This window comes from Globicephala melas, chromosome 1, assembly GCF_963455315.2.
Source record: "Globicephala melas chromosome 1, mGloMel1.2, whole genome shotgun sequence".
NCBI classification, from domain to species: Eukaryota; Metazoa; Chordata; class Mammalia; order Artiodactyla; family Delphinidae; genus Globicephala; species Globicephala melas.
This window is the reverse complement of record NC_083314.1, coordinates 172,194,789-172,219,217: the sequence shown is the minus strand read 5'-3', so window position 1 is coordinate 172,219,217 and position 24,429 is coordinate 172,194,789. Positions and strand designations below refer to the sequence as shown.

General features: G+C 49.3%; 1 protein-coding gene across 2 annotated transcripts; it reads left to right on the top strand.

Moving 5' to 3' along the window:
- The first annotated feature begins 3,904 nt into the window (after positions 1-3,904).
- CDA (cytidine deaminase) lies at positions 3,905-24,152 on the top strand. Of its 2 annotated transcripts, XM_070046784.1 has the most exons (5): positions 3,905-4,113; positions 8,459-8,542; positions 14,891-15,002; positions 20,128-20,185; positions 23,651-24,152. In XM_070046784.1, exons 1-5 carry the CDS (start codon positions 3,960-3,962, stop codon positions 23,765-23,767), a joined length of 525 nt encoding a protein of 174 aa, XP_069902885.1. In that variant the 5' UTR covers positions 3,905-3,959; the 3' UTR covers positions 23,768-24,152. The 2 variants fall into 2 exon arrangements, with proteins under 2 accessions (XP_069902885.1, XP_030732097.1); XM_030876237.3 differs by lacking the exon at positions 8,459-8,542.
- The last annotated feature ends 277 nt before the right edge of the window (positions 24,153-24,429 follow it).

The window sequence follows — 24,429 nt, the reverse complement described above, 5'->3', positions numbered from 1 at the left end:
AAACCTAGTTGCAGGGCAGGAATAAAGATATAGACATAGAGGATGGACTCGAGGACACAGGGTGGGAGGGGGAAGCTGGGGCGAAGTGAGAATAGCATCGACATATATACACTACTGAATGTAAAATAGTTAGCTAGTGGAAAGCAGCAGCATAGCACAGGGAGATCAGCTCCTTGCTTTGTGATGACCTAGAGAGGTGGGATAGGGAGGGTGGGAGGGAGGCTCAAGAGGGAGGGGATATGGGGACATATGTATGCATGTGGCTGATTCACTTTGTTGTACAACAGAAACTAACACGGTATTGTGAAGCAATTATACTCCAATAAAGATCTATTAAAAAAAAAACGATGGCAGGGAAAATCTAAAATATAACAATAATTACAGTAAGTGTAAATGGATTAAGTATCGGACCAAAAGACAGAGACTTTTAGAAGAAATATTTTTAAAGCCAATAATACGTCATTTATAACAGACTCACAGCAAAGGAAGAAAAGATTAAAAAATGAGGCAAGGGCTCTTATTGTAGGGCCCATGGACTCCCACTGAGTCATTGGATAGAATTCAGGGAGCCCATGAACTTAGAAGTAAAAAAATATGCCTTTAATTTTACTAACTTCTAACTACAGTTTAGCCTTCCCATCATTCATAAAGGTAGACAACAAATCACAGAAATATTACAGTAGCTGTGACTTTGCCACCAATGTAACTCATAAATATTTTCACATCACTTTATTGCAGTATTCCAAAATACATTTTACTCCTATCATGACTTCAAAATCACAGTAGTTATTAGGCTTACTGTTAGAGCTTGTTATTTAATGCACTAATTTAAAAGTACACAAATATTTTAACTATTCTGATAACTGTATTTCAATACAACTGGCTTGCTTTATAATTCTAAGCATTTAAAACATTATCTTGAAAAGTTTTATAGGGGAGTTCCCTGGTGGCCTAGTGGTTAGGATTCTGGGCTTTCACTACAGTGGCCCTAACCCTTTAAAAAAACACACACAACTAGTTTACTAAAACTGACTCAAGAAGCAATAGAAAACTCAAATAGCTCTATAATATTTAAAGAAATTCAATTGATCGTTTAAATTTTTTTCTTAAAAGAAAACATGAGGTTCAGGATGGTTTTACAAGAAAATTCTTCCAAAAAGTCAAATAGATTACTCCAACATTTTACAAATTCCTTCAGAGGCCAGATAAGAAGGTTTTCAGTGGATATTGAAAACTTCATTATAAAATGCACAGAGAAGAGCAAAGGCTCAAGTGGCAGGCAGGGGTGGGGGGAGGTGAGGGTATTTGGCCTCCAGAAATCAATACTTATTATAAAGTTATAATAAAGACAGCTATGGTATGGGTGTAGGAGTGAAAAAATTCACCGATGGAACATCGTAGAGTCCAAAACAAGTCACACTCACATATAGACTTAGCTATGGGGACTTCCCTGGTGGCGCAGTGGTTAAGAACCCCCCTGCCAATGCAGGGGACACGGGTCTAGGAAGATCCCACATGCCACGGAGCAACTAAGCCCGTGCGCCTCAACTACTGATGCCCGCGCGCCTAGAGCCCGTGCTCCACAACAAGAGAAGCCACCGCATTGAGAAGCCCCTGCACCGCTACAAAGAGTAGCCCCTGCTCGCTGCAACTAGAGAAAGCCCGCACGCAGTAATGAAGACCCAACGCAGCCAAAAATAAGTAAATAAATAAATTTATTTAAAAAAAAAAAGAGTTAGCTATGATCATGAGTAACTGTTTATTGAATGAATAAGTGAGTGAATGGTATTTGAACTCTAACATGGGGACTCTGGGTGGTTTTTCTCACTGAGCAAAGGCCTGGGGGCGGAGGTTGGGGAGGCTTTGGTGACCTTGATAATCTCCATTGTCACTCAAAACATCTTCTTCGATATTCCTATTCTTTGATCTGGGCAATTAAGTTTTCTTAATTTTATGTGAAGTGGAGATTAAAGCATGTTTAGAAAATGCCATTAATATTGTTCATCTTGGGAACTCCCTGGTGGTCCAGTGGTTGGGATTCAGAGCTTTCATAGACAGGGCCCCAGGTTCGATCCCTGGTTGGGAAACTAAGATCCTGCAAGCCAAAAAAAAATGTTTTTATATACATATTTATCTATAGTTGATCTATAACTTAGCTCTAACCAAGTTTCCAGGCCTACTCTCTCCTTCTATCCAGATGACCACCCCAAGCCCCCTCTATAAGGAATTCTAGAGCTGCTGCTGGCTCTCAGGCTCCACACAGCTGGGTTTGTAATGGTCACTGTCCCCCTTTATGGCATGGGTAGGTAAAGAGCTTTGAAGGCACCAAGGGCCATCAGTAGCCTGGAGGTCGTCCATGTCCTCTTGGTACCATGGAGCCAAGGAGTCCAGCCCCTGGCCTGGGCAGGGCTGGGCTGAGCTGAGCTGGGGTGAGTCAAGACAGGGCAGGGGACAGATGCAGGGTTGCTTAGTGAGGCCTCTTAACAGGCCTGGCAGGCCAGCAGGGCACCGTAAGTCTTTTCCCAGTTGTGATGCTACTTGGCCACCAAAAGCTTTAGAATTATTCCCATGTCAAGTGGGTGCACATGGTCCCAGGACATCCTTTGCTTTCTTTCCTCGAGCCTTGGGGGAAGGGCCTTTGGGGTGCCTGTGCTGTACAGGGATAGAAGAGGCAGGAGAGCCTTCTCGCTGCTTCCTCCACCAGCCCTGCCTCAGATCCCGGAAACTGCTCTAGATGCCGAAGGTATAAATCCAGGAGGAGAGTGCGACAGAGGGGGAGGGAACCAGCTGCTTCTCTGAGGGCCAAATGTGTGGAAAGGAGGTGTGGGGAATCTGAAGGAGGGAAGGGAGGGAAGGCGAAGGGGAGACTCTACAGCTGGGTGTTTGCCTGTGTCTCCACGTGGCTGAGAGCTCCAGGCTCAGGACACAAAGATGCTACACTGCAGAACCCAGAGATGCCAGCGTGCAGGGCATGGAGCTGCTGCTGCATTTCCCACCTCCCCTCCCTTTCCCTTTCCCCACACCACCCATTTAAGCCCTAAGAGAAGCTGCAGATTCACTCCTGTTTGCTGCGGGTCTGGGGACATTTGGATGCCTCTGGATGCCCTAACTGGTATTCTGCCCTTCCTATGTAATCTTGGCCAGGTCACTTAATGACAAAAACCCCATTTGCATGGAGTCACAAAGGATGCTTACATCATGACGTCATGGGATCCTCCAACCATGCTCACGGTAACAAATTGTATCTCATTCAATCCTCATTACAAATGCTACATGATACTGTTAGTGCACCCATTTTACAGATGAGAAAACTGAGGCTTAGAGAGGTGGTATTAACTTCCCAAAGTCATACAGCTAATAAATGGCAGAACTGGAATTCAAACTAGGGTCTACTAAACTCCAAAGCTCGAGTTGTTCTGTAATCCTAGAATGCAGGACAGAGATGGTCACTATCCCCACTGTACTGATGAGGAAACTGCCTCAGAAAGGCACGTCACCTGCCAACAGTTGTACATATGGGAAGTAGTGGAGCCAGGATGCAAACTCATTTATTTTACCAGCAGCCCAATGTCTATTTTGCCCGCAACAACAACAAAAATGAGGCGTCCTGAGTAGATGATCTCAGAGGTTCCCTCCAGCTGAGATCACCGTAGCACCCATCCCCTGACCCTCTCACCCATCAGTCTGTCAGCAGTGGGAGTGGTCCCCAAGGGAGAGTGTGAAGCACACGTGGACACAGTGGCATCCTTCCACACTGGGACACACACCACACCCTCTGTCCCCAAACCAAGGGGGGCTCCTCTCCCTCACCTGGCCCCGCCCAGCATCCCCAGAGGCACGCACCTGGGAGACTCTAGGCAGGGACACACCCCGGGGGAGGAGCTGCTGTCGCGGTGGGGCCCAGCCCACACTGGCTGGGAGTTCCCCTTCCACTCCTCCGCGGGCCCCAGGGGACCGACATGGCCCAGAAGAGTCCCAGCCCCGCCCTGGAGCCCGAGCACGTCCAGCGGCTGCTGCTCTCCTGCCGGGAGGCCAAGAAGTCCGCCTACTGCCCCTACAGTCGCTTCCCCGTGGGGGCCGCCCTCCTCACCGGGGACGGGAGGATCTTCTCCGGTAAGGGCGGTGCCTTGGGGGTCCCCCTTCGTGGCAGCCTGGGTGGGAGGCCAGAGGAGGACAAGAAGGAAGGGCGGAAGTAGGGGCACTCTCTCCCCTCTTCCCTGGGCTGCTCCTGTAACTCTGCCACCTGCCCTGCTTTCTGTCCCAGACAGTGAGGATGAGTATTCGGCTCAAATCCAGTGGCTTTCCGTTCTTGGAGGACTGGGAAGCTGAGGAGAGATGGGGAAGGAAGTGGGAAGGGGAAGTAAGAAAGGGATGCCATAAACGCAGAGCATCTGCAGTCCCTGAGCTGGGAGGGAGAAGGTTAACACTTTCTGAGCCCTCCTCTACGTCTGGCACCCTACAAAGTCTTCCACTGCTACAGGCAAGTCCTCACCGCCCACGCGCTGAGCCAGGTGTTATGCCCATTTTTTCAATGAAGAAACTGAAGTCCGGAGGTGACATGACTTGCTCAAGGTCACACAGGTTGCTGTGACCAGTGCTAGGGTCCCTCAAGCCCTGCTTTCTTCCTGTCACCTACCATCCAGGGGGATGGCTGGGGGTGAAATCGAGGAATCCAGGGGTTACTCCTTAGTGGGGTGTGGGCCTTACAGAGGGTCTTAAGGGAAAGAAGGCAGTCAGAGTTTGGGTAACCAGCCCTGAGTGCCAGCCTGGGGAGGGAGGGACAGGAATCTGAGTTGGCACTAATCTGTTCCTAAGCTCCTTTTCTTTGGTTTGTTGTTTTTATAGAAAAGCTCACTTGAACAGAAATTCAGACTTGTTTTTGCTAAGCTTAGGGACATCCTCTTTTAGGACAGTGGGGAACGGGGCGTGGAGGTGGCCGGGAAGCCATGCCCCTCCCCCCTCCCATTCCCACCATCGCCCTGCCCCCAGGGCAGATGAGAATTGGCCCAGAGTGATAGATGGGAAGCCCCAGCCCTGCTGCCAGGAATCCCCCTTCCGCCTGCGCAGCAATTTGGTAACCCCACCCACACCCACACCCCCAGCATTCCCGGGCCAGGTGTGAGCCCCTGCCTCCACCGCTGCTCAGCTGCGAGTCTGGCTGGGAGCCACACCTCCCCCTCTATAGTGGTCCCTTGATGTTCATCTTATCTCTTGTCTTTTGTGGTTCTTTCTGGTTTCACGAGTCACCTGGGTCTTAAACATCTTTCAGCACCTTGAGCGTGTGCTACCCTGTGAAAGGACCATGACTCAACGTTATCCATCTAACCTTTCCAGTCTTTCAAGGCAGTTATTATATCGGCCCTTTGCAGAGAAGGAAACTGAGGCTCAGAGAGGTTAAATGCCCAAGATCACAAGCTGAGATGGGAACCCAGAGCTCCCCTGACTCCCAAGTTTGCTTTCCTGTGGGGAACAAAGAATCTCTGAGTGTCATGTGGAAATTCAGTCCTGGCCCGGGGGCTCAGATGAGCATTAAACATTAACCACCACCTCAAACAACATTGCAATCCACCCCAACCCCATGTCTCAGGGCCTTGAACACTCAATCAGCCATTGATTCCTTCCAGCGCTTCCATGTCCCCTCCGATGGTGTACAGAGAGGGGCCCTCCCCATCCTTGCATTGATTTATTTATTCAACAAATATTTGCCGAGCACCAATTACTAGGTGATGTACCAGGTGCTGGAGATACCACTGTGAGCAGAAATGACAGTCCCTGCCCCCCACGGAGGTCCCCTCCTCTTGCACAGGCCATGGCTCAAAGTGGGAGTCTCAACCAATGATTGTAGGAGAGAATGGATGAAGTGAGCAGAGGTGTGGCCTATGTAAAGGGCAGGGAAGGACCTGATGTCACCGGGAAAAGGGTTATGCGGTGGGCACTTATGGAGTTCTTATGGGATGGGGTACAGGCCCTGGAGGAGTTAAAGCCTCCTGGGTTTGCATCCTGGCATTGCTGTTTCTCAGCTGTGTGACCCTTCACCCTCCTGAGTCTCAGCTTGCACATCTGTAAACCGAAGATCACAACACCGGCCTTTCAGGACGGCTGTGGACAAAGCTGGTGCTTCTGGCCTGGCGGTCCTCCCTGATTGTTGGTGCCTGGGCTGCATTAGTCATTAAAGATGTTGAATTTCACCCCCGGTCGTGAGGCTTTAAACGAGCTAATGCCTTTAAAGGAGCTAAAGTGCTTATAGCACAGTTTCTGGACCCAAATAAGAATATCACAAATGGCGGCTGCTTCTACTGTTAATGGGGGGGTGGTGATGATTTGCAGGCAGATTGTGGAGCACTTCTGAAGACCGGGTAGAGACGCTGAGATTTGATGAGGTAGCAAGTAGGGAGCCGAGAAGAGTCACAGGAAAGTGGGGTTTGAGGACAATGAGGCTGGCAGGTACTCGAGGAAGACTGGGACAGAGGAAAGAGCGTCAGGGGGACAGTGTCTGTCTTACTCACTGACAACATGTTGCCCGGCCTATAGTTAAGGTTCGTTGAATGCGTGAATGAGTGGTTTGGCCTAGGACAGCGGCAGACGGGATGAAGAAGAAGGAAAGATCTGAGAGGGATTATACAGGACTAATGGACTGGGTCTAGGGTGGGCAGTATTAGAATAAAGGAAAGGAACATGGTTCTAGGATTTCCAGCCACAGAGACCAGGGAAAGGATGAGACAGAGCAGGATTGTGCTGGGGGCATGGTGGGCAGGGACCCACAGCCATATTAATAACTGCAATGGATTAAGCATTCTCTAAGCACTTCTATGGAAGATCTTTTGTAATCTCACAGCCACCACATGATAGGAGACAATGAGTGTCACATGCCTTAGTCAAAGCACTTTGAGTTGCCAATGCCAGAAACCAACCAGAACCACAATGGGCAAGGGTAGATCTTGCCTCAGGGACAGCTGGATCCAGGAACTCTAATGCCACCATGCTCTTCTTTAGCCTTCTGGATGCTGATTTCTTTCTCTTATCCTAAAGGTGGGCTTTCTCCAGGCATCAGGGAACATGAGTGCAGGCATCCCTAGTTTACATTCTTACAGTCTTAAAAAGCAAAGAGGAAAGAACTCTTCCCCACTAGCTCGAGATGGAAAAATTCCAGGGAAGGGCTCTGATTGGTCCATCTCCAATCACATGCACATCCCTGGGCCAATCACGGTTGTCGTGGTGGGGTCGCGTGATGGGGCCAGCTGATTCACACACATATTCCTTCTCAGTGCAGGGTGGGTGGGTCTATTACCACAAGAAGGACTGCGGAGGTGCCAAGCAGACCAAACCAAGAGCCAAACGCACATTTTATGAATGAGGTAACTGAGGGTCAGATTTATCTGCTTCCAAATTCCTTGCTTTTCCTGCTGCCCCTCGCTGCGTGAGGATATGTGGATACACAGAAGGGGGCAGAGAGAGCTGTGCTGAGGAGGGGGGACAGATGGAGGGCATTTACCAGAATCCCTGGATCTCCTCACTTAGAAGGAAAGGGAGGGTAGATGGCGGTGAGGCAGGGCTTGGAGAGGAGGGACCTTGAACAACCAGAGGAAACCTGATAGGGCATCAGGGGGTGAATTAGAGATGATTAGGAGGCAGAGAGGGCACAGCTGAACTCAGACACTGAGTTTACAACTCGTAGCGGGCCAAGTCTGCCCAGTTCTGTAACTGTCTCCAGCTGAACAAAAGACCAGCCTCCGTGGAGTTTGCACCCTCAGAGGCAGCTGGTGTTCTGTCCAATTCAAAAGCAAGTCTGAGAGCTTTGCTGTCACAATCTCATAATGATGATCTTATTTCTTCTATTACCCCTGACCCCGGCCAGGGCCTTGTGCCCCTCGCAGCTGGGCCACCAGGATGGTAGTTAATAACTACAACAATTACCTTCTGTCACTGCTGTGGGGAGAGCGAAAGAGAGAGGAGGAGCTCACCGGAGAAGAAAGAGATGCTGGGGGACAGGGCAGTGAGGACACAGAGAGAAGAGTTAAGATGGGACACAAGGGGGCTGGGGGGACGAAGTCAGCCCGGGGCCCCCAGCCAGAGATGGTGGATTGCCGGGTGGGAGGGCGTGGAGGAGACTCATGGAGGACCACCCTGCGGGCATCACCCAAGGGATGGGGGAGTTTCTCTCCTTCAGCTCGTGCTCTTGGGGTGGTGGTCTGTCTCTCCCTTTCCGCAGAGGGTTTGCAGCACTCCATATGTTTCATTGCCATTTGGCGGGGAGGTAGGGGGAGCACTTTTCTGGATCACGTGTAATTAATTTGCGAGGAAAAAACCATGTTAAAAAACAAACCAAAAAAAACGTTTAAGGACATCCTCGTTAATTGCTGAATTCAGCTCTTCTTGGCTCAACCTTTAAACCTAATCCTTCATCTGTCTTCCCCCGACCAGCCCCTGATTCCCTCCCTGGGCTCCCTTTCTCCCCTAGGACCACCCTTCGGAGCTCTATATGGCCCCACTCCACAGCGTTCAACCCAACGCAGGCTCCCAGACCCACCCATAGCACTTCTAGGTGAGTCAAAGCAGGCTTCCCTAACCAGCTTCCTCTCCTTACAGCCCTGCCCACCCTCCACGCCTCGCTCCCGCTGTGCCTCCCACCCCAGCTTCGTCCACTGGTCCTCTGCACTGTCACTCGAAAGCAGCTTATTACAAAGATGAGCTTCACTAAAATCCCTCGTCTCTATAGCTGAGTTGGAATAGGATCCATTCGTGAAACTGTGCGTTGCACTTGCAGCAGAGGCAGGAACATGGAGAGAGTGGAGTATTTCTTCAAGAACGCGAACGTGACAGTTCTCTAGTCCAGTGATTCCCACGTGTGGTCCCAGACCCACAGCCTCAGCACCTCCTGGGAACTTGTTAGAAGTGCTAGTTAACGGGCTCCAACCCAGAACCACTAAAGCAGGAGCTCCAGGGGTGGAGCTGAGAAATCTTTAAGAAGCCCTCCAGAAGGTGCCGAGGCCCACTTGCTTGAGTGTGATGAACCCCCGCTCGAATCTTAAGATCCCTCGGAAGGCAGAGCAGACGCAGAGAGGGGGACGTGCTCTCCGGCAGTGCTCTCTTCTCTGGGGGACTGAGTCCCAGTCACCTCCTTGTGAATTTCTTCCCTGGCTGATGTCTCGATGACATCTGACTCCAGCCCTGCCTTAAGCAACAAACCTCCTCAGAACATGGCCTCACTGAAATGCCACAGAGAAAGACACTTCTTTGTATCTGTCATGTCAGGATGTGAGTTGACTCCCTGACCCCCACCTCAGATTTACGCTCTGTAAAATGGGGTTAGAATAGGATCTGCCTTACAGAGTTGTTAAAAAGGTTAACAACAGAATGCAGATGAAGTGTTCCATGAGTGCCTGGCAGATAAAAGGAGAGCAATAAAAGAAAAGATTAAAACAAAGCAATGAGTAATAACAGCACTATCATCATAGTATTATTTCTGGTCCAATCTTATAATTATGGATTTCTAACTTGGTGCCGTCCCAGCCCGTCTCTCCTGTGTGTTTCAGAGTCAGTGAAGGGAACGCAGAAAATGGAGTTGGTTTGCCTGTATAGATGACGTTTTGTGCCCTGAGCTTTAGGGAAGCAAAACAAAATTGTCTGGCCTTTCAGGATCAACAGTTTATGGGTTTCCTTCCTCCCTTCCTCCTCCTCTTTTTTTCTGTTTTTTTAGAAGCGAGACTTGGAAATTACACTTGAACTTGCTAGAGGCCCCACATACAGTTATTCCTTTGCATCTCAGAGATTTAGCACTAAAGAGGGAAATTCCACTCTTTCGATAATAAGTAACTGAGAGCCTCGCTGGCCTCACTGTTTTAGGCCCTGGGCACACTGGCTGTTCCAGGCCCTGGGCATACAGCAATGTACAATATAGACAAAGTCCCTGCCCTCAGGAATTTTTACTTGGGGGATAGTGGGGGAATTAGATATTAAAGACATTCATTTCAGGAAAGTGTGAAGTGTTAAAACAGGATAAATGGATTAAGAGGGTGGGAGGTGAGGGGGGAGGAAACAATTTTAGATAGAGTGATCAGGGAAGGCTTCTCCAAGGAGATGACGTTTGAGCAGAGACCTGGGTAGAGTGAGCCATGTGCTTATAGGGGGAGGAGAGTTCCAGGCAGTTAGAACAGCCGGTGCAAAGGCCCTGTGGCAGGTATATACTTGGGGAACAGCTGGATAGCAAAAGGAGTTGAGGTCCAGGAGGTAGGCAGGTTGGCACCAGAGTACAAGGGCCTTGTAGTCATGGAAAGAATTTCAAAGTTGCCTGAAGAACAGAGACAGGGCCACTGTGACACCTTGTCTGGAAGGAACAGAAGCTCAGTCATACAGGCCTTCCACCACCAAAGCCTTGACTTTCATGCAATTAAGAACAGCAGCTCCAGGGCTTCCCTGGTGGCGCAGTGGTTGAGAATCCGCCTGCCGATGCAGGGGACACGGGTTCGTGCCCCGGTCCGGGAAGATCCCACATGCCGCAGAGCGGCTGGGCCCGTGAGCCATGGCCACTGAGCCTGCGTGTCCGGAGCCTGTGCTCCGCACCGGGAGAGGCCACAACAGTGAGAGGCCCACACACCGTAAAAAAAAAAAAAAAAACCAGCAGCTCCAGCTGCTGAATACTTACTCTGTGCCAGGCTTTGTGCTCATTGCTTTACACGCGCGATCTCAACTCATTCTCATTGGAGGCCTGCGAGGAAGGTGCTGTCATCTTCTTTTTACAAATGAGCGCACTGAGCCTCAAGGCGGTTCAGTCCCTCTCCCAAATTCTCAGAGCCAGGAGGGCAAAGGGTCCCAGGGCAGAACAAAACCTACCGGATCTTTCTACAAAAGTCTATTTGAACAGTAGGGTATGTGAGGGCACTCCCTTCTAGAACAAACTCTCCCTCTCCTTAAGTGGCCCGTTGAAGTTTTTACACACAGTGAAGGAAGAGTTCTCTACGTGAGGTCATTGTGAACTTCCAAAGCAGACACAGGCAATCATCCTGAGAGGCCGGGCCCTTTGCAGTCCGGCCATTTGCTTTAACATCACATCAGCAAAACCCAAGATTTATGCGAGTCACGTCTAATGGGAAAAGTGTCCCTGAGGCAGGGATGAGGCAGGGGTGGGAGGGTTGCTAGACGGGAAGTGGAGCGGGGAGCAGCTCTTCTGCTTCTGGGAGAGGCAGAAGTCAAATGCAGCAAGGTCACAGGTCGGCAAAGGTGGGAGGGGCAGGCAGGTCTGAGCAGGCAAGGGTATGTTTAAAGGAAGCCATTTCCAGCAGGCATCAGGAACCAGTCTGGGGAGACTAGGTAGGGAGCAAGAAAGACTCATTCATTTATTCATTTAACTTTCACTGACCTAGCAGAGAGCCTGAGCATTTAGGGGCCACTTACCCAGGCTACAGTAACTCACATGTGAATATGAACAAATGCTTTGCCAAAGTAGGCAGTCGATGAATATCAACCACTCCTTCCATGGCTGCAGCTCCCTGATGGCTCCCTGTCCTGTATCCCAACTGTATTAACTGATTTCTGCAGGGTTGCAAATGATAGGATTACTATTTTTTAAACTATTTTAGGCAAAAGGAGGGTGCATTGGTTCCTATAACTAAATGGTGGCAGAGCTGGAGTGTTTCTGGGCTTCAAGGGCAGCTGGCATCAGGAGGCCGGACTCTTTTCCCACCATCTCTCATCTGAGTGTCCATTTCATTGCCTCCTGTTGGTGTTCTCCATAAAGAAGGGAAACTAGCTGGGCCCAGGCCCAGCTCCTGGTGTTAGAGAGGGACTGATGGTCCCTCACACAGGAGAACTCTGATTGGCCTAGTGTGGGTCAGGTGCTCAACTCTGATTGGCCCAGTGTGCGTCAGGTTTCACCCAACACTTCCACTCACATCCCATTGGCTAACCCTATAGGACTACCCCAAGCTTCTAGGGGGGCCTGGGAAACATGGTCTCCAGCTGGGTAGGCATGTGCCCAACTAAACTCCAGTGGATTCTATTGAGAGTGTGAACACTGGGAACGACTAGTCTTTGCCACAAGACCCCCTGTGGCCTGTAAGTATCCGTACATCGTTCTTCCCACACGTAGGACCCACTTATAAACTTTCTGAGGGTGACAACCCAAAGTCCACCCAGTCACTGCATCCTGCTCTAAAAGCAGGATCCCTTGGTGGTGCACAGCCCACCTTCTCAGGTTGGGTGTGGCCTTGCTAATCCAGTGGCCTGAAAACTAAAATATAATCATCTGCCCCCCACTTCACACCCACTCTGGCCATACACGATGTGGAGCAGGAAAGGCTAACAGTCATCCAATCTCCCATTAGGAAAACAGAACACCTGTTGGCCACCAGTCCGTGCAGTTATCAGACCTGCTGGGCAAGAAGTGTGAAAACTCCCTGCCCCGGGGTACACCTTGCCTCCCCTTTCTGCCCTGGGGGTGACCCCCTTGTCCACGGCCCACTGGGGCCCCTGGCTTTGCCCTCTGGGAGCTTCTTCCTCCACCATTATCCTCCTCAGCCTTACCTCTGAAGTGGGTGTCAGAGAGAATGCTCTCCTTGGGGGCACACAGCTCTCTCAGCTTACTGCTGATGGTGGAGTCTTGGGGGCCCCAGATTTCTTTAGGAATTGAACAATCACAGGCTTTTGTAGGCCAGACTTTTGGTTTCTCTGGCTTTCCAAATCTATCGAAAACTTAGAAACCTTCTGGTCTGTTTGCTTCCACTTTCATACAGGAGTAGCACACCCGAAGAATCCTTTCTGTGCAATAGTTCTTAAGCCCACCAACTCCCTTTTTTACTAACTGGCTTCCCTGCCCAGCCCAGCCCTGCTGCCTCATTTTAATGGTGGCTACCTTGAGGCACCTGAAACAATGACTGGGTGGAAATGACAGCCTGAATCAGATCTTTGCCACAGGGCTGATTCACATTGCTAGGTAGAAAAGTCCTAGGTAGAAAAGTGTGTACCATGGTTTGCCTTCCAGGTTATTGCAGGGTGGGGTTTTACCAAATAACCTGCCGCAGAGTAGCAAGGGCCATCAGCTTTCCATCTTGCCACATCTGTATTTTCTTTCACATTATTGCCCAACTGCTAAGTCAAGACCACATATTTTTGATTTTTCTTTTTTTTTTTTTGGTCAAAGGTACATCTTATTTTTAGCACAAATTTCTGTTTTGGTTAGATACAGGTTAAATTACTGTAACAAAAATATCCCAAGGGCTTCCCCAGTGGTGCAGTGGTTGAGAATCTGCCTGCCAATGCAGGGGACACAGGTTCGAGCCCTGGTCTGGGAAGATCCCACATGCCGCGGAGCAACTAGCCCCGTGAGCCACAATTACTGAGCCTGTGCGTCTGGAGCCTGTGCTCCGCAACAAGAGAGGCCGTGATAGTGAGAGGCCCGCGCACCGCGATGAGTGGCCCCCGCTTGCCGCAACTAGAGAAAGCCCTCACACAGAAACGAAGAGCCAACACAGCCATAAATAAATAAATAAAAATAAATATCCCCAAATACAATGACTCATACCTGACAGAATTCTCTTTTTCTCTCACATGATGATTCAGAGTAGGCAGCTGGTCCAGGGCAAGTAGGCAACTCAGCTCTGTTCCAGGAGTTGGCCAGGGTCCCAGGTTCCTTCTGTGCTGTTGCTTCTCCATCCCTGTGAATATAAAGCACGTGGTCAAAGCCGTCCGCCCCAACCCAGCCTATGGAGGGGAAAAGAAAGGAAGTAAAGGGCAAGCAGTCTCTTTACAAAAGATGTGATCCAGAAGTTTCCTACCTCACTTTGGGCCACATCCCATTAGCCAAAACTTAGTCACATGGCCGTACTCTGCTGCAAGGGAGGCTGGGAAATATAGTCTCTGCGTGGCCATGTGATCAGCCATATGGGAATGGGAATCACTTGTATTTCTTAAAGGAAGAAGGAGAAAATGAATACTGGGGAACAATGAATATCCTGCCTCAGGGAGAAGGCAAGCTATGAAGAGTGACATACTGAATATGACAGCCTGATGGTCAGGGGAAAGCCCAGCTCCTGTGACCATTGGTTCATGGCCTCACCTCCCTGAAAATGCGGAGTCTGTTAGTCAGCCAATCTGGCTATGCCAGTGCTTTGTCACCTGGGAGCAGCCCTTGCCCATTGCCCCCAGGAACACTCCAGAGAACACCCCTGGGGTGGAATCCCTTTGTGCAATCACAAACATCTTTTGCAAAGCTTGAGAGCTTTTGTTCATTAGTTTGTTGGTTTTGACAGTTTTGTTTTGCAATACAACTCACAGAGAACCCTGGTTGAACTCTGACAGCTGGTATCCACACCAAAACTTTTGGAGACTTCCCTGGCGGTCGGGCCACTGGTTAAGACTCCACGCTTCCACTGCAGGGGCCACAAGTTCAACCCCTTGTCGGGGAATCACGATCCCACATGCCATGCCACACTGCATGGCCAAAAATTATTTTTTAAAAAAATTTTTTTACTCAGGTGCAATCTTTGAATCCGGATCACCACCGCACCCCACCCTGTGGCTTCTGTCTCTGAGACCCAGGGTGGGGGGCTCTGCTCATCTTCTTAAGCCTTGGCATCTCCCTTGGCCCTGACCTGACCTTTGATGGGGAGATGAGGCTGAGTTAATCTGCCCTGTGATGCTGTCGCTGCTTCCAGGCTGTGCTTCGAAATGCAGGCATCAGATAAGTGATGAGAGTGGGAGGTTCTTGGGAAAAACCACTGCACCAGTGGGTCACGGAGTCTCCCAACGCTTCTGGTCAAGTTGCCCTCTCCTTGCCCGCACCTTGTTCCTAGTAGCGGGTCCCTCCCAGCACTGGAATGGGGTAAGCCTCCTACTCTACACATGCAACAGGAAGTGGCTCTGCTGCAAATAGCACTGGTCTCTCCTCTCTTCTCAGGGTGCAACATAGAAAATGCCTGCTACCCACTGGGCGTCTGTGCTGAACGAACCGCCATCCAGAAGGCCATCTCAGAAGGGTACAAAGAGTTCAGGGCAATCGCTATCTCCAGGTGAGTGGGAAAGGCTGCTCACAGCAATATTCATTCATCTATTCAGCCAACACCCACCACACACCAGTTATTCATCCATTCATTCATTCGTCTAACATGCGTTTATACTGCGCTTCCTATGGTGTGGGGCACTGTAGGGCTGGGCTGAGTGCTGAGGGTAGAAGACAAATAAGAAATGGACTCTGCCCTTGGTGAGCCTGAAGAGCAGGTAAACAAGCAAGACAACTCTAAGACAAAGGCAGGCGCGCTCTTGTTCTAATAACAGCGCAAACCACAACAGAATCCCTGTAAGATACAATAGAAAGGCAGCATAGAAACAAAGCTAGAGGGACCTAAAAATCACCTGGTATAGACTTGCCTGGCCACTATACCCATTTTACAGTTGAAGAAACTGAGACCCAGAGATGATGAGCAACCTTCCTAGGAATTAGTGGCGAAGCCGAGACAGATACATATCTAGAGTCTGACTCCAGGGCTCGTTCCACTGTGCCATGCTGTGCCAGGAAAGGAAACCTTCTTCCCTGCTCTCCTTGAGCTGATACTGAGATCCGTCCTTCACTGTGCCAGCTCCTTCACTTGGCATCAATCACCTCTAGGTGCAAGAACCAGGATAAAAGGACAAGCTGGTGGGGTGACACCCAGGCAAACCCAGGCTATGGTCTAAACTGATGAGATTCCAGCCCAGGTTCTGGCTGAGCAAGAGCACTTATTAACTCTCTCTCCAGGCCCCAGGCATAATTATCCAAGCTCCCACGTGTGTGCCCTCAAAGGGAATTCGTTGAGTTCTTACTGGCCCTGGACCCAGACTCAGTGGCTTCAGGATTCAAAGCACGTGAATGGGCTCTTTGATTAATTTGGACCCCATTATGCTTCTGATTTAATGACGAATTGCTTCTCTGTGTACTGTTGCATTGTCTATGAGAGAGAGTTCTCGTAGCAAGATAACGGTGCAAGGAAAATAACTTGGGAAGTTTTGAATCCACCCGGAAAGAGACTGCAAGGCTGACCAACTGTTGGTCTTTAGGGACATCCGGGTGCATGGGTCATGGACTAGGTGTGAATGATCTCTTCACTGTGGTGGAGATGCAGGACCTTTCTGACGGAAATGTAGGGGCTGAGAGCAAGGCCTATGGCGTCTGTGTGACAGAAACCAGCCCCCATTTCTTTTTTATTTTTTTTAATATTTATTTATTTATGCGTTTTTATTTGGTTGAGCCAGGTCTTAGTTGTGGCAGGCGGGCCCCTTAGTTGCAGCGTGCGAACTCTTAGTTGTGGCATGTGTGTGGGATCTAGTTCCCTGACCAGGGATCGAACCCAGGCCCCCTGCATTGAGAGAGTGGAGTCTTAACCATTGTGACACCAGGGAAGTCCCCCCATTTCTTCTATAAGATCCTAAATTTGGCCTCATTCTGGCCCCCAAGGTGGTCCACATTATTGAAGGTTTTCTTCCCTGAGTAACAGAAGTCAAGGATGCACTTCTGGAGAAGGGCCCCAGCTTCCAAGAGCTCTCCCTGTGACCAAGGTCTGTCCTGGCTTCCCTCCAGCTTTGGGAGGAATAGATGAGGCCGCCCTGGGAACATTTTGTGCGGACGAACAGAGATCAGGATGTGAATTACACTTTATAAAAAGAGGGTGGGGGTAACTCAATTTCAAACCTGATCCAAGAAAATAATGATATTCTGGGGAAAAGTCAACAAAAGGATAATGGCAAGGTGGCCCTGCTCTGTTTAGAATGTTCCAGATGAAAGGCTTTTTCTCTTGGTCATTATCTACTCTTAAAAAGCATGACTGAGTTTCGTTAGTGATGATTAGCAAATGTCCTTGTTTACACAAAAAACGCATTTTTCCAGCACCCAACAGCTCCTCTCCAGGTACTCTGCCTGCGCCAGCATTCCCGAGCCAGAAAAGCAGTCATTACTGCACTAATGATTTGTTAAATTGAGAGTGTGGATTTAGAGGGTGAATGCGAGGCGCCAGCTCCCTTGTTAACGATGATGAGTGTGAATCGTCTCAGAGAGCCCCCTCGAGATCTGTAAAGCGGAAAGTGCTCAGCTCGGGTGGGATTTTGCTGACAGAGAGAGAAGCTTGCCCCACTGGGGTCCTAGCTGTCATCATCAAAGTCGATAGGTTTCCAGCCTGTCAAGTCTGATAAGCTGGCCTCAGTGTGTGACTAAGGTCAGCACAAACCACAGGAAACTGTCAACACCCGGCACAAGGTGGAAGAGGCAAAGGGCAGCGGAGAGGGAGAAAGGGAAAGGGAGGAGAAAAGGTCCCCGTGCACCCAGGACCTTCTGGGATGCTTCTCCCAAGCTTTTCATTCTTTCTCTTGGCTGGAACGTTGAGTAATGCTTAGGAGGCCAGGCTCCCGGGTTAACGAGACCTGGTTTCAAATCCTTCTCCACTACTGACCTTGGGCACATTGCTTCAACAATCTGAGGCCAGCTCTTCTGTAAAGTGGAGAGTGATGCCTACCCATTGGGCTGTTGGGAGGACTCGGGGTGTGCAATAAATTAAAACTATTGTTTTAACATTATCATTATTACTTCTGCAAGCTGCAGAACTACCAAAGGCAGAGTAGACAGATCCTGGGTTCAAATCCTGGTTACCAGCTCTGTGACCTTGGGCAGGTCACTTCACCTTTCATGACCTTTAACACGTAGATGGTAAGAGTACCTACATAGCTCCTGTCTTATAAGGTTATAAGGGGTTAAATGAGTTAATATACATATGGCCCTTAGCACAGTGCCTGGCCCAGAGAAGTGCAGTGTAAGTGTAAGCCATTATTATTGGGCTGTCTCCCAGTTCTCAGAGCTCTGCTGCCAGGATGTACCATCTTGTGACTTTTGGTGGTTGAACCTGAGACCAAATCCAACATTCCAGTCGAATGCATGTTCATACCCCACCTTGAAAACCCCAACGCAGGTCACCCTCTCCAAGGGGCTGTCCCTTGGGCAGTTAGCCATGCATGTCACAAGATTGGGAAAGGAAATGGTGAGCTTGGTAGGGGCCAGATCATACAGGGCCTTCTCAGCCATGGAAGGGAGGCTGAATTTCACTTAGAACACCTCTCCCGTAACCCTAACCACAGTCTGCCTGTAGTTATGACATTGGCACACAGATTTTATCTCCCTTCCAGACGGCAAGGTCCTTGAAGTCAGGGATTCTCTGATTGGTCTTTGTTGCTCCCTCCCATGCTTGCCTATCACAGAGCAAACTCTGAGCCAACATGTGTGCAATGAAATAAAAAGTAACAGAGTCCAGCCTCCAAAGAGCTTATGAGAGGCTCTGGCTGCAACATCAGTCACCTGGAAACCAGATGGGTTCATCTGGCTCAGGGTGCATCCTGGGCAGGGGTCCCCACCCTCTCACGTTCCCATGGGATCACTCTGAAGCTGAGAGTGTGTTCAGAGAGGACCCACCTTTCCATGAGCAGAAGCTTCCTTTGACTGGACCTCCACATGTAAAAGGGAGTTGTCATGGGGATTAAATAAAATAGCACCCCTCCACTCTCTCTCCCCTCAGCTGCTTTATTCAATGCATAGCATCTGTCTCTGTCTCCACTTGATACATGGTTGACTGGTTGGTTGATTGGTTGGTTGGTTATCTGGCTCATCTCACTAGTCAAAAGCTCCTGAGAACAGTGAATTTTGCCTGGTTTGTTCACTGCTGTATCCCCAGCACTGACAGTGCCTGGCACATAGTAGGTGCTCAATAAATAAATGTCCATCGATTAACATGTGATAATGACTATAAAGTACTTCGGAGGATGCCTGGCACATTCTAGGCACCTATTAAACAATATGATAATTATTGTTAATACACAATAAGGCAAATTAATTATACAACAGTACATAAAGCACACAGTATGTAATAAAACTGTATATGACAAGGTACTAGAATTATGACAGAGCTTATATATGTGAAGGAAGAGTGCCAGTGATTAGCAGAGGCGATAACAGTGTGTGTATAGCATTCTAAAGCTTACCAAGGCCTTTGCACACCTGATCTCATTTTATCTTCTAAGCATTCCTACAAAGTGGATGGCGTTATTCCCCACATTTTATAGGCAAAGAAATGACCCTTGCATGGGTTAAAATGACTTGGTCAAAGTCACATGTAGTTAGCAAAAGGAAGAGCTGATCAAGAACCAAATTTTAAGTCCTGTAATCGTCCAGAGGTATCACAGAGCTGTGGGTCTCAGAAGAGCAAGGGTGATGGTGGCCACTGGCTTAACCTCTGGTGCTTCATCAGGCTTGGAGGCTCTTACAGTTTACTCTTTCTTTAAACACCATCCTTTGTCCTGCTCAGGGCTGGAGGACTGCCTTCAGTTGCCTTCACTCTCAGAGACAACCCCTTGGCTGTAGGCTTCTCTTCTCTGACTTTCTCCGATACAGGGAACCCAGTTTTCTCATTGACTCACATATGTCTCAGGGCCTTTGCACATACTACATCCCTTGCCTGCAACACAGAAAACCCCAGAGCTTCAGAGTAGCACTCTGTTACTTCATCTCACTGAATATATGTTCTTGAAGGTAAAATGGTCATTCTGACACTCAGGTTATACTGAGAATTAAATGAAATAATGTCTATCGAGTGCCTGGTAGAGAGCTTGGGGCAGAGCAGGTGCTCACTAATGGTGACGTATGGACTCTACACTTCCTCCAAGGACCGGGCCAAATGCCACCTCCACCATAAAATATTCTCTCTCCCTCCCTAGTCAGGGAGGGTCTCCTAGTTACCATGCATTCTTACTGCATTTTGTTTGAAATGATAACTCATCTAGTTTTCTATGTCACCCACTGGGCTGAGCAGTCTCCTGAAGGCCAGAGACAAATTCTCCTTAACCTTTGTGTCCCTGTGGCGTTGGTGAGAGTAAGTGCTCACTAAACGTTTACTGAACTCACTGATGAAAGTAATGGTCCTGCCTGTGGCCTTGCCTCTTGCAAGTGCGGAAAGCTCTGTGTGCTTCTTCTCAGCCTCTAGGACGCAGCACACCTGTGAGCCAGGAACTGCCTGGTGGGATTTGACTTAATCTGGAGGAGGGCAGGACTTGGGGCCTGAATTTTAGCAATTGTCCTCTGGCCTCCGAAGAGACTGATCTGTGTTTGATTCTCTGCTTCCGCAGTGACTTGCAAGATGATTTTATCTCCCCATGTGGGGCCTGCCGGCAGGTCATGAGAGAGGTAAGCAGCTTCCCTTTCTTTCTGGAACGGATGCCTCCCTGCTCTTCCCCAGGCCTTGGGAGCTGAGCCAAGCTGCCAGCGAGGAGACACAGCAACTGTCCTGTTTGCTGAGTTGGCTGATTCCTAAGGCCTTCCCAAGCTTGCGTGAATCACTGGAAATTATTCTTTCATTCAACAAATACTTACTGAGTGTCTGCTCTGTGCTGGGCGTTGACCTTGCTCTGGGGAGACAGCAGTGAAAAGACAGGCCAGGCCCGGCACTCACAGACTTTATAGTCTAGTGCAGGAGACAGACAAACAAGGAGCAAAATAAATCAACAGTAGAGTTTCTGAGAGGGATGAGGGCTACAGAGAAAAGAATGCAGAAAAAAGGAGTCGAGAGTGACAGAAGGGGCAGCTGAGTCTAGGTCAGTGTCAGAGCGGCAAACTACAGCCCAGGGGCAAATCCAGACTGCTGCTTGTCATTGTAAATAAAGTTTTATTGGCACGCAGGCACGCCCACTCACTCACACGTTGTCTCTGGCTGCTTTGGTCCTACCACAGGAGAGATGAGGAGTTACAACATGGACCTTATGGCCCGCAAGGCCTAAACTGTTGACTACCTGGCCCTTTATGGAAAAAAGTTTGCCAACCCCCTGCTTTAGATGGCCAGGAAGGGCCTCTCTTGGAAGACGGCATTTGAGCAGAGATATAAATAATGAGAAAAGATGAGGCAGACCAAGGCCTAGAGATTTCCAGGCAGAGGAAGCAGCAAGTTTAACGCCCATATACTTGGTGAGTTGGATGAGTCGTATGAAGGACAAAGAGGCTAGAACACGGGGGCAGGGGTTGGGGTGCGTGGTGATAGGAGGTGAAGTCAGAGGGGTGGGCAGGGGCCAATCACGCAGTAGGCTGTGAATGGAGGGTATGTTTTATTCCAAGAATAAAGAGAACTGAATCATACACTTAAAAATGGTTAAAATGATTTTATGACATTGAAACAAAAGTTGGGGGAAGAAAAGAATAAAGGGAATTCACTGGTTGTTTTTAAGAGGGAACTTAAAGGATCTGATGTACTTTTTACAAAGATCTTCTTGGTGGAAGACTTCAGTTTCTTCAATCCTAAAAACAAAGGGGTGGATCTGGCCGTGGCTTCTGAATCTGGGCTCAGTGAAGTTTTTGATGTGTAAACGTACATTGGGGGAGGGGGGATGCCCGTGGCTTTGGTGGACTCGCAAAGGGGCCTGTGTCCTCCAGAGTCCCCAGAGGCTAAAGTCATCAGTTTAAAGAATCCCCACGCCCTTGGGCTCTGATGTGACGTCATTGGCCCCTGTAAATACAGCATCTCATTTAATCTCCACCCCCCCCACCTGGAGAGACGTGTGGGTCATTACCCCCATTTCTCAGAGAAGTGAAATGACCTGCTGAAGGACATGCAGCCGGTCAGTGGCGAGCTGGCATTCACCGCAGTTCAGGCTGACTGCAAAGCCCACGCTCCCCGCGGAAGCCTCCCTGCCTTTACGGTCCTATAAATGGAACAAATTATTTTCGGCCCCAGTGGAGATATAATGATGCTTTGCAGCATAGGACCTGCTTGTTCCATGGGGGCTTCTGCTCTGGGAACTGTCTGAAATGGGGGGAAGTGGGGCTTCCTTCAGTTTTGCTTTTGTGCCTTGGGGGTTTCAAAGCATCTCTCGAACATGCAAATATCTCCGTCCTCCTTCTGCTTCTTGCCAGGACTGCAAATCAGGCACAATTAGCAGAACTCATGTCCCAAATCCAGATGAAAAATGCCACCACGAAGGCACTGAATTCACAGTAGGCACTTCATCTCCCGTTAGAGGGGCACAAACGGCTGCCCAGCACCATGGCATGTCCAAGGCCACATAAGGAAAGCACACCAGAATGCCAACTCCCTGACTCCCGAGGCCCCGCCTCAGTCTAATTGCTCATTGCTGTTTTCTCCAAACAGATTAGATGCTGGCAGATGAGAGAAGGGGAATGGAAAAGCTGAAGGAGGGAGAGGCCAAACTGAAACCAAGATGCAAATAATAAGAGCTGAAGCTTGGGGGCCAGGGGCCTGGTGGTGCTTAAACTCACCTCCACTCAACTCACACCCATACCCTCAGGCAGAGCCCGCCAAGCAGAAAAATTTCCTTCCTTAAAACATTAATTTTAAAAAGCCAGAAAAAGGAAAGAAATTGGGTCATTTGTAGAGACACGGATGGATCTAGAGACTGTCATAGAGTGAAGTAAGTCAGAAAGAGAAAAACAAATATCGTATATTAACGCATATATGTGGAACCTAGAAATATGGTACAGATGAACCGGTTTGCAGGGCAGAAATAGAGACACAGATGTAGAGAACAAACGTATGGACACCAAGGGGGGAAGGTGGCGGGGGTGGTTGGGGTGGGGGGGATGAATTGGGAGATTGGGACTGACATGTATACACTAATATGTATAAAATGGTTAACTAATAAGAACCTGCTGTATAAAAAGTAAATAAAATTAAACTTTAAAAAGATAATAGTAAAGTAAAATAAAATAAAAAGCCAGAGACGGATTGTGCCTGGTAATAAGTTGGTGATTCAGACTGAAGCGTGAACAGCAGACGGCAAAGCTGAGCGGTCACTAGGAAGCACAGGTCATCAGTAGGAATGGCTTCCATTGATGGAGTATTTACTACGCGCCAGACACCGCTTGCAGGCACCTCCAGGACTCAGCACTGGCCAGGCAGAGCCTCGGGCTGTTGACTCCAACTCCAGGACTCTCTCCATTACACCACAGCTGATTTAACTCTCCACCTAGGACACCTATCTTCCTGCCTAATAAGTCTTTTGTCTCTAAAACCACTTCACAGATCAAGACACACACAGAGACCCAAAGAGTTTAATCATTTGCCCCACATCACACAGCCAGCATGTAAGAGAAAGATGGGGACAGAGATTTGGGCTAAAACTCTGCTTTCCTGACGTTACCCTGCAAAACCTCAGTTTCCTCATCAGTAAAATGGGGATAATATCCCCCTCCCTCAAAGGGTAGATGGCGAAATCCTGCATGTTCCATGTCGGGTGTGTGACGAGGGAGGCATGCCACCTCTCCTGGCTGTCAGGACTTATGGAGAGGCTCTAAGGGAAGCAGATATTAGTTGTTCTTTTTCACAGCAGGAGGGGATCTGGCCCCAGGGGTTAGATATTGTTCTTGTAAAGCCCTGGGTGAGTCCTTAATCAGAGAACGGAGCATTGATCGCCCATTAGCAACGTGCAAGCACTGTGCTAACTGCTTAATGTGCCATCTTTCATGGACTCCTCCCTCTATGCACCAGGTATGATTATTGTCATTCCCATTTTACAGGTGAGAACACCGAGGTACAGAGACGTATGTTAGACAGTAAGAGGTAGAGCCAGATTCAAACCCAGGTCAGCCCTCAGCCCTCACCCCTTGGCCACACTGCTTCCCTCACACTGGCTTTGTCTCTTCCAGTTTGGCACTGACTGGGCTGTCTACATGACCAAGCCGGATGGCACGTACGTTGTCAGGACAGTCCAGGAGCTGCTGCCTGCCTCCTTTGGGCCCGAGGACCTGCAGAAGATCCAGTGAGGGACGGGGAACACCCACCGCCTGGGAGACCCTGGGTTCCCACACGTGCTTAAGGGGACAGCCACTCAGAGATCTTCATGAAGATGTACTCACAGACCTGGGGACGCCTGCCTAGTGGTCCCCAACCCCACAGGCGCTGGGCAGAGATGACTTTTCCAAATTACACTCAAGCACTGGGGTTTCTACTGAAGTGATACAGGGTTTCCCTCCAGCCTGGGCCTACAGCCCCTCCTTGCAACCCTCCTGGTCCTCCCTAGGACTCAGAGCGCCCCCGTCCCTCTCTTCCGTCCTGCCAAGTCTGTGCTATCCTGCTTGGTTCTATCCTATCTAAGGTTCTATCCTGCTCTGAGCGACTTTTCTAATTATAAACATTACAGAACATACTGATTCGGGAGAGCACGTTTTGCTGTCTCAATCCTTGCTGTAGCTCTTAGGAGGGGCAGGGTGATTCGTCTTTATAGAAAGACCTGGATTCTTTCTTCTGGGAGAGGAAACAGGCACCTTGGACCTGTGTAACTGGTGTGGAGAGCTGAGTTTTTAGGCTTCCTGCCCCTGCCTTCTCCAGATGGGAGGCCGCTGGGCTGGATCTTACTGCCAACGGCCGTTCCTAGAGTCGTTCTGGGCTCAGTTAGACCCGGGCACTGGATGCTGTCACCCCCAAG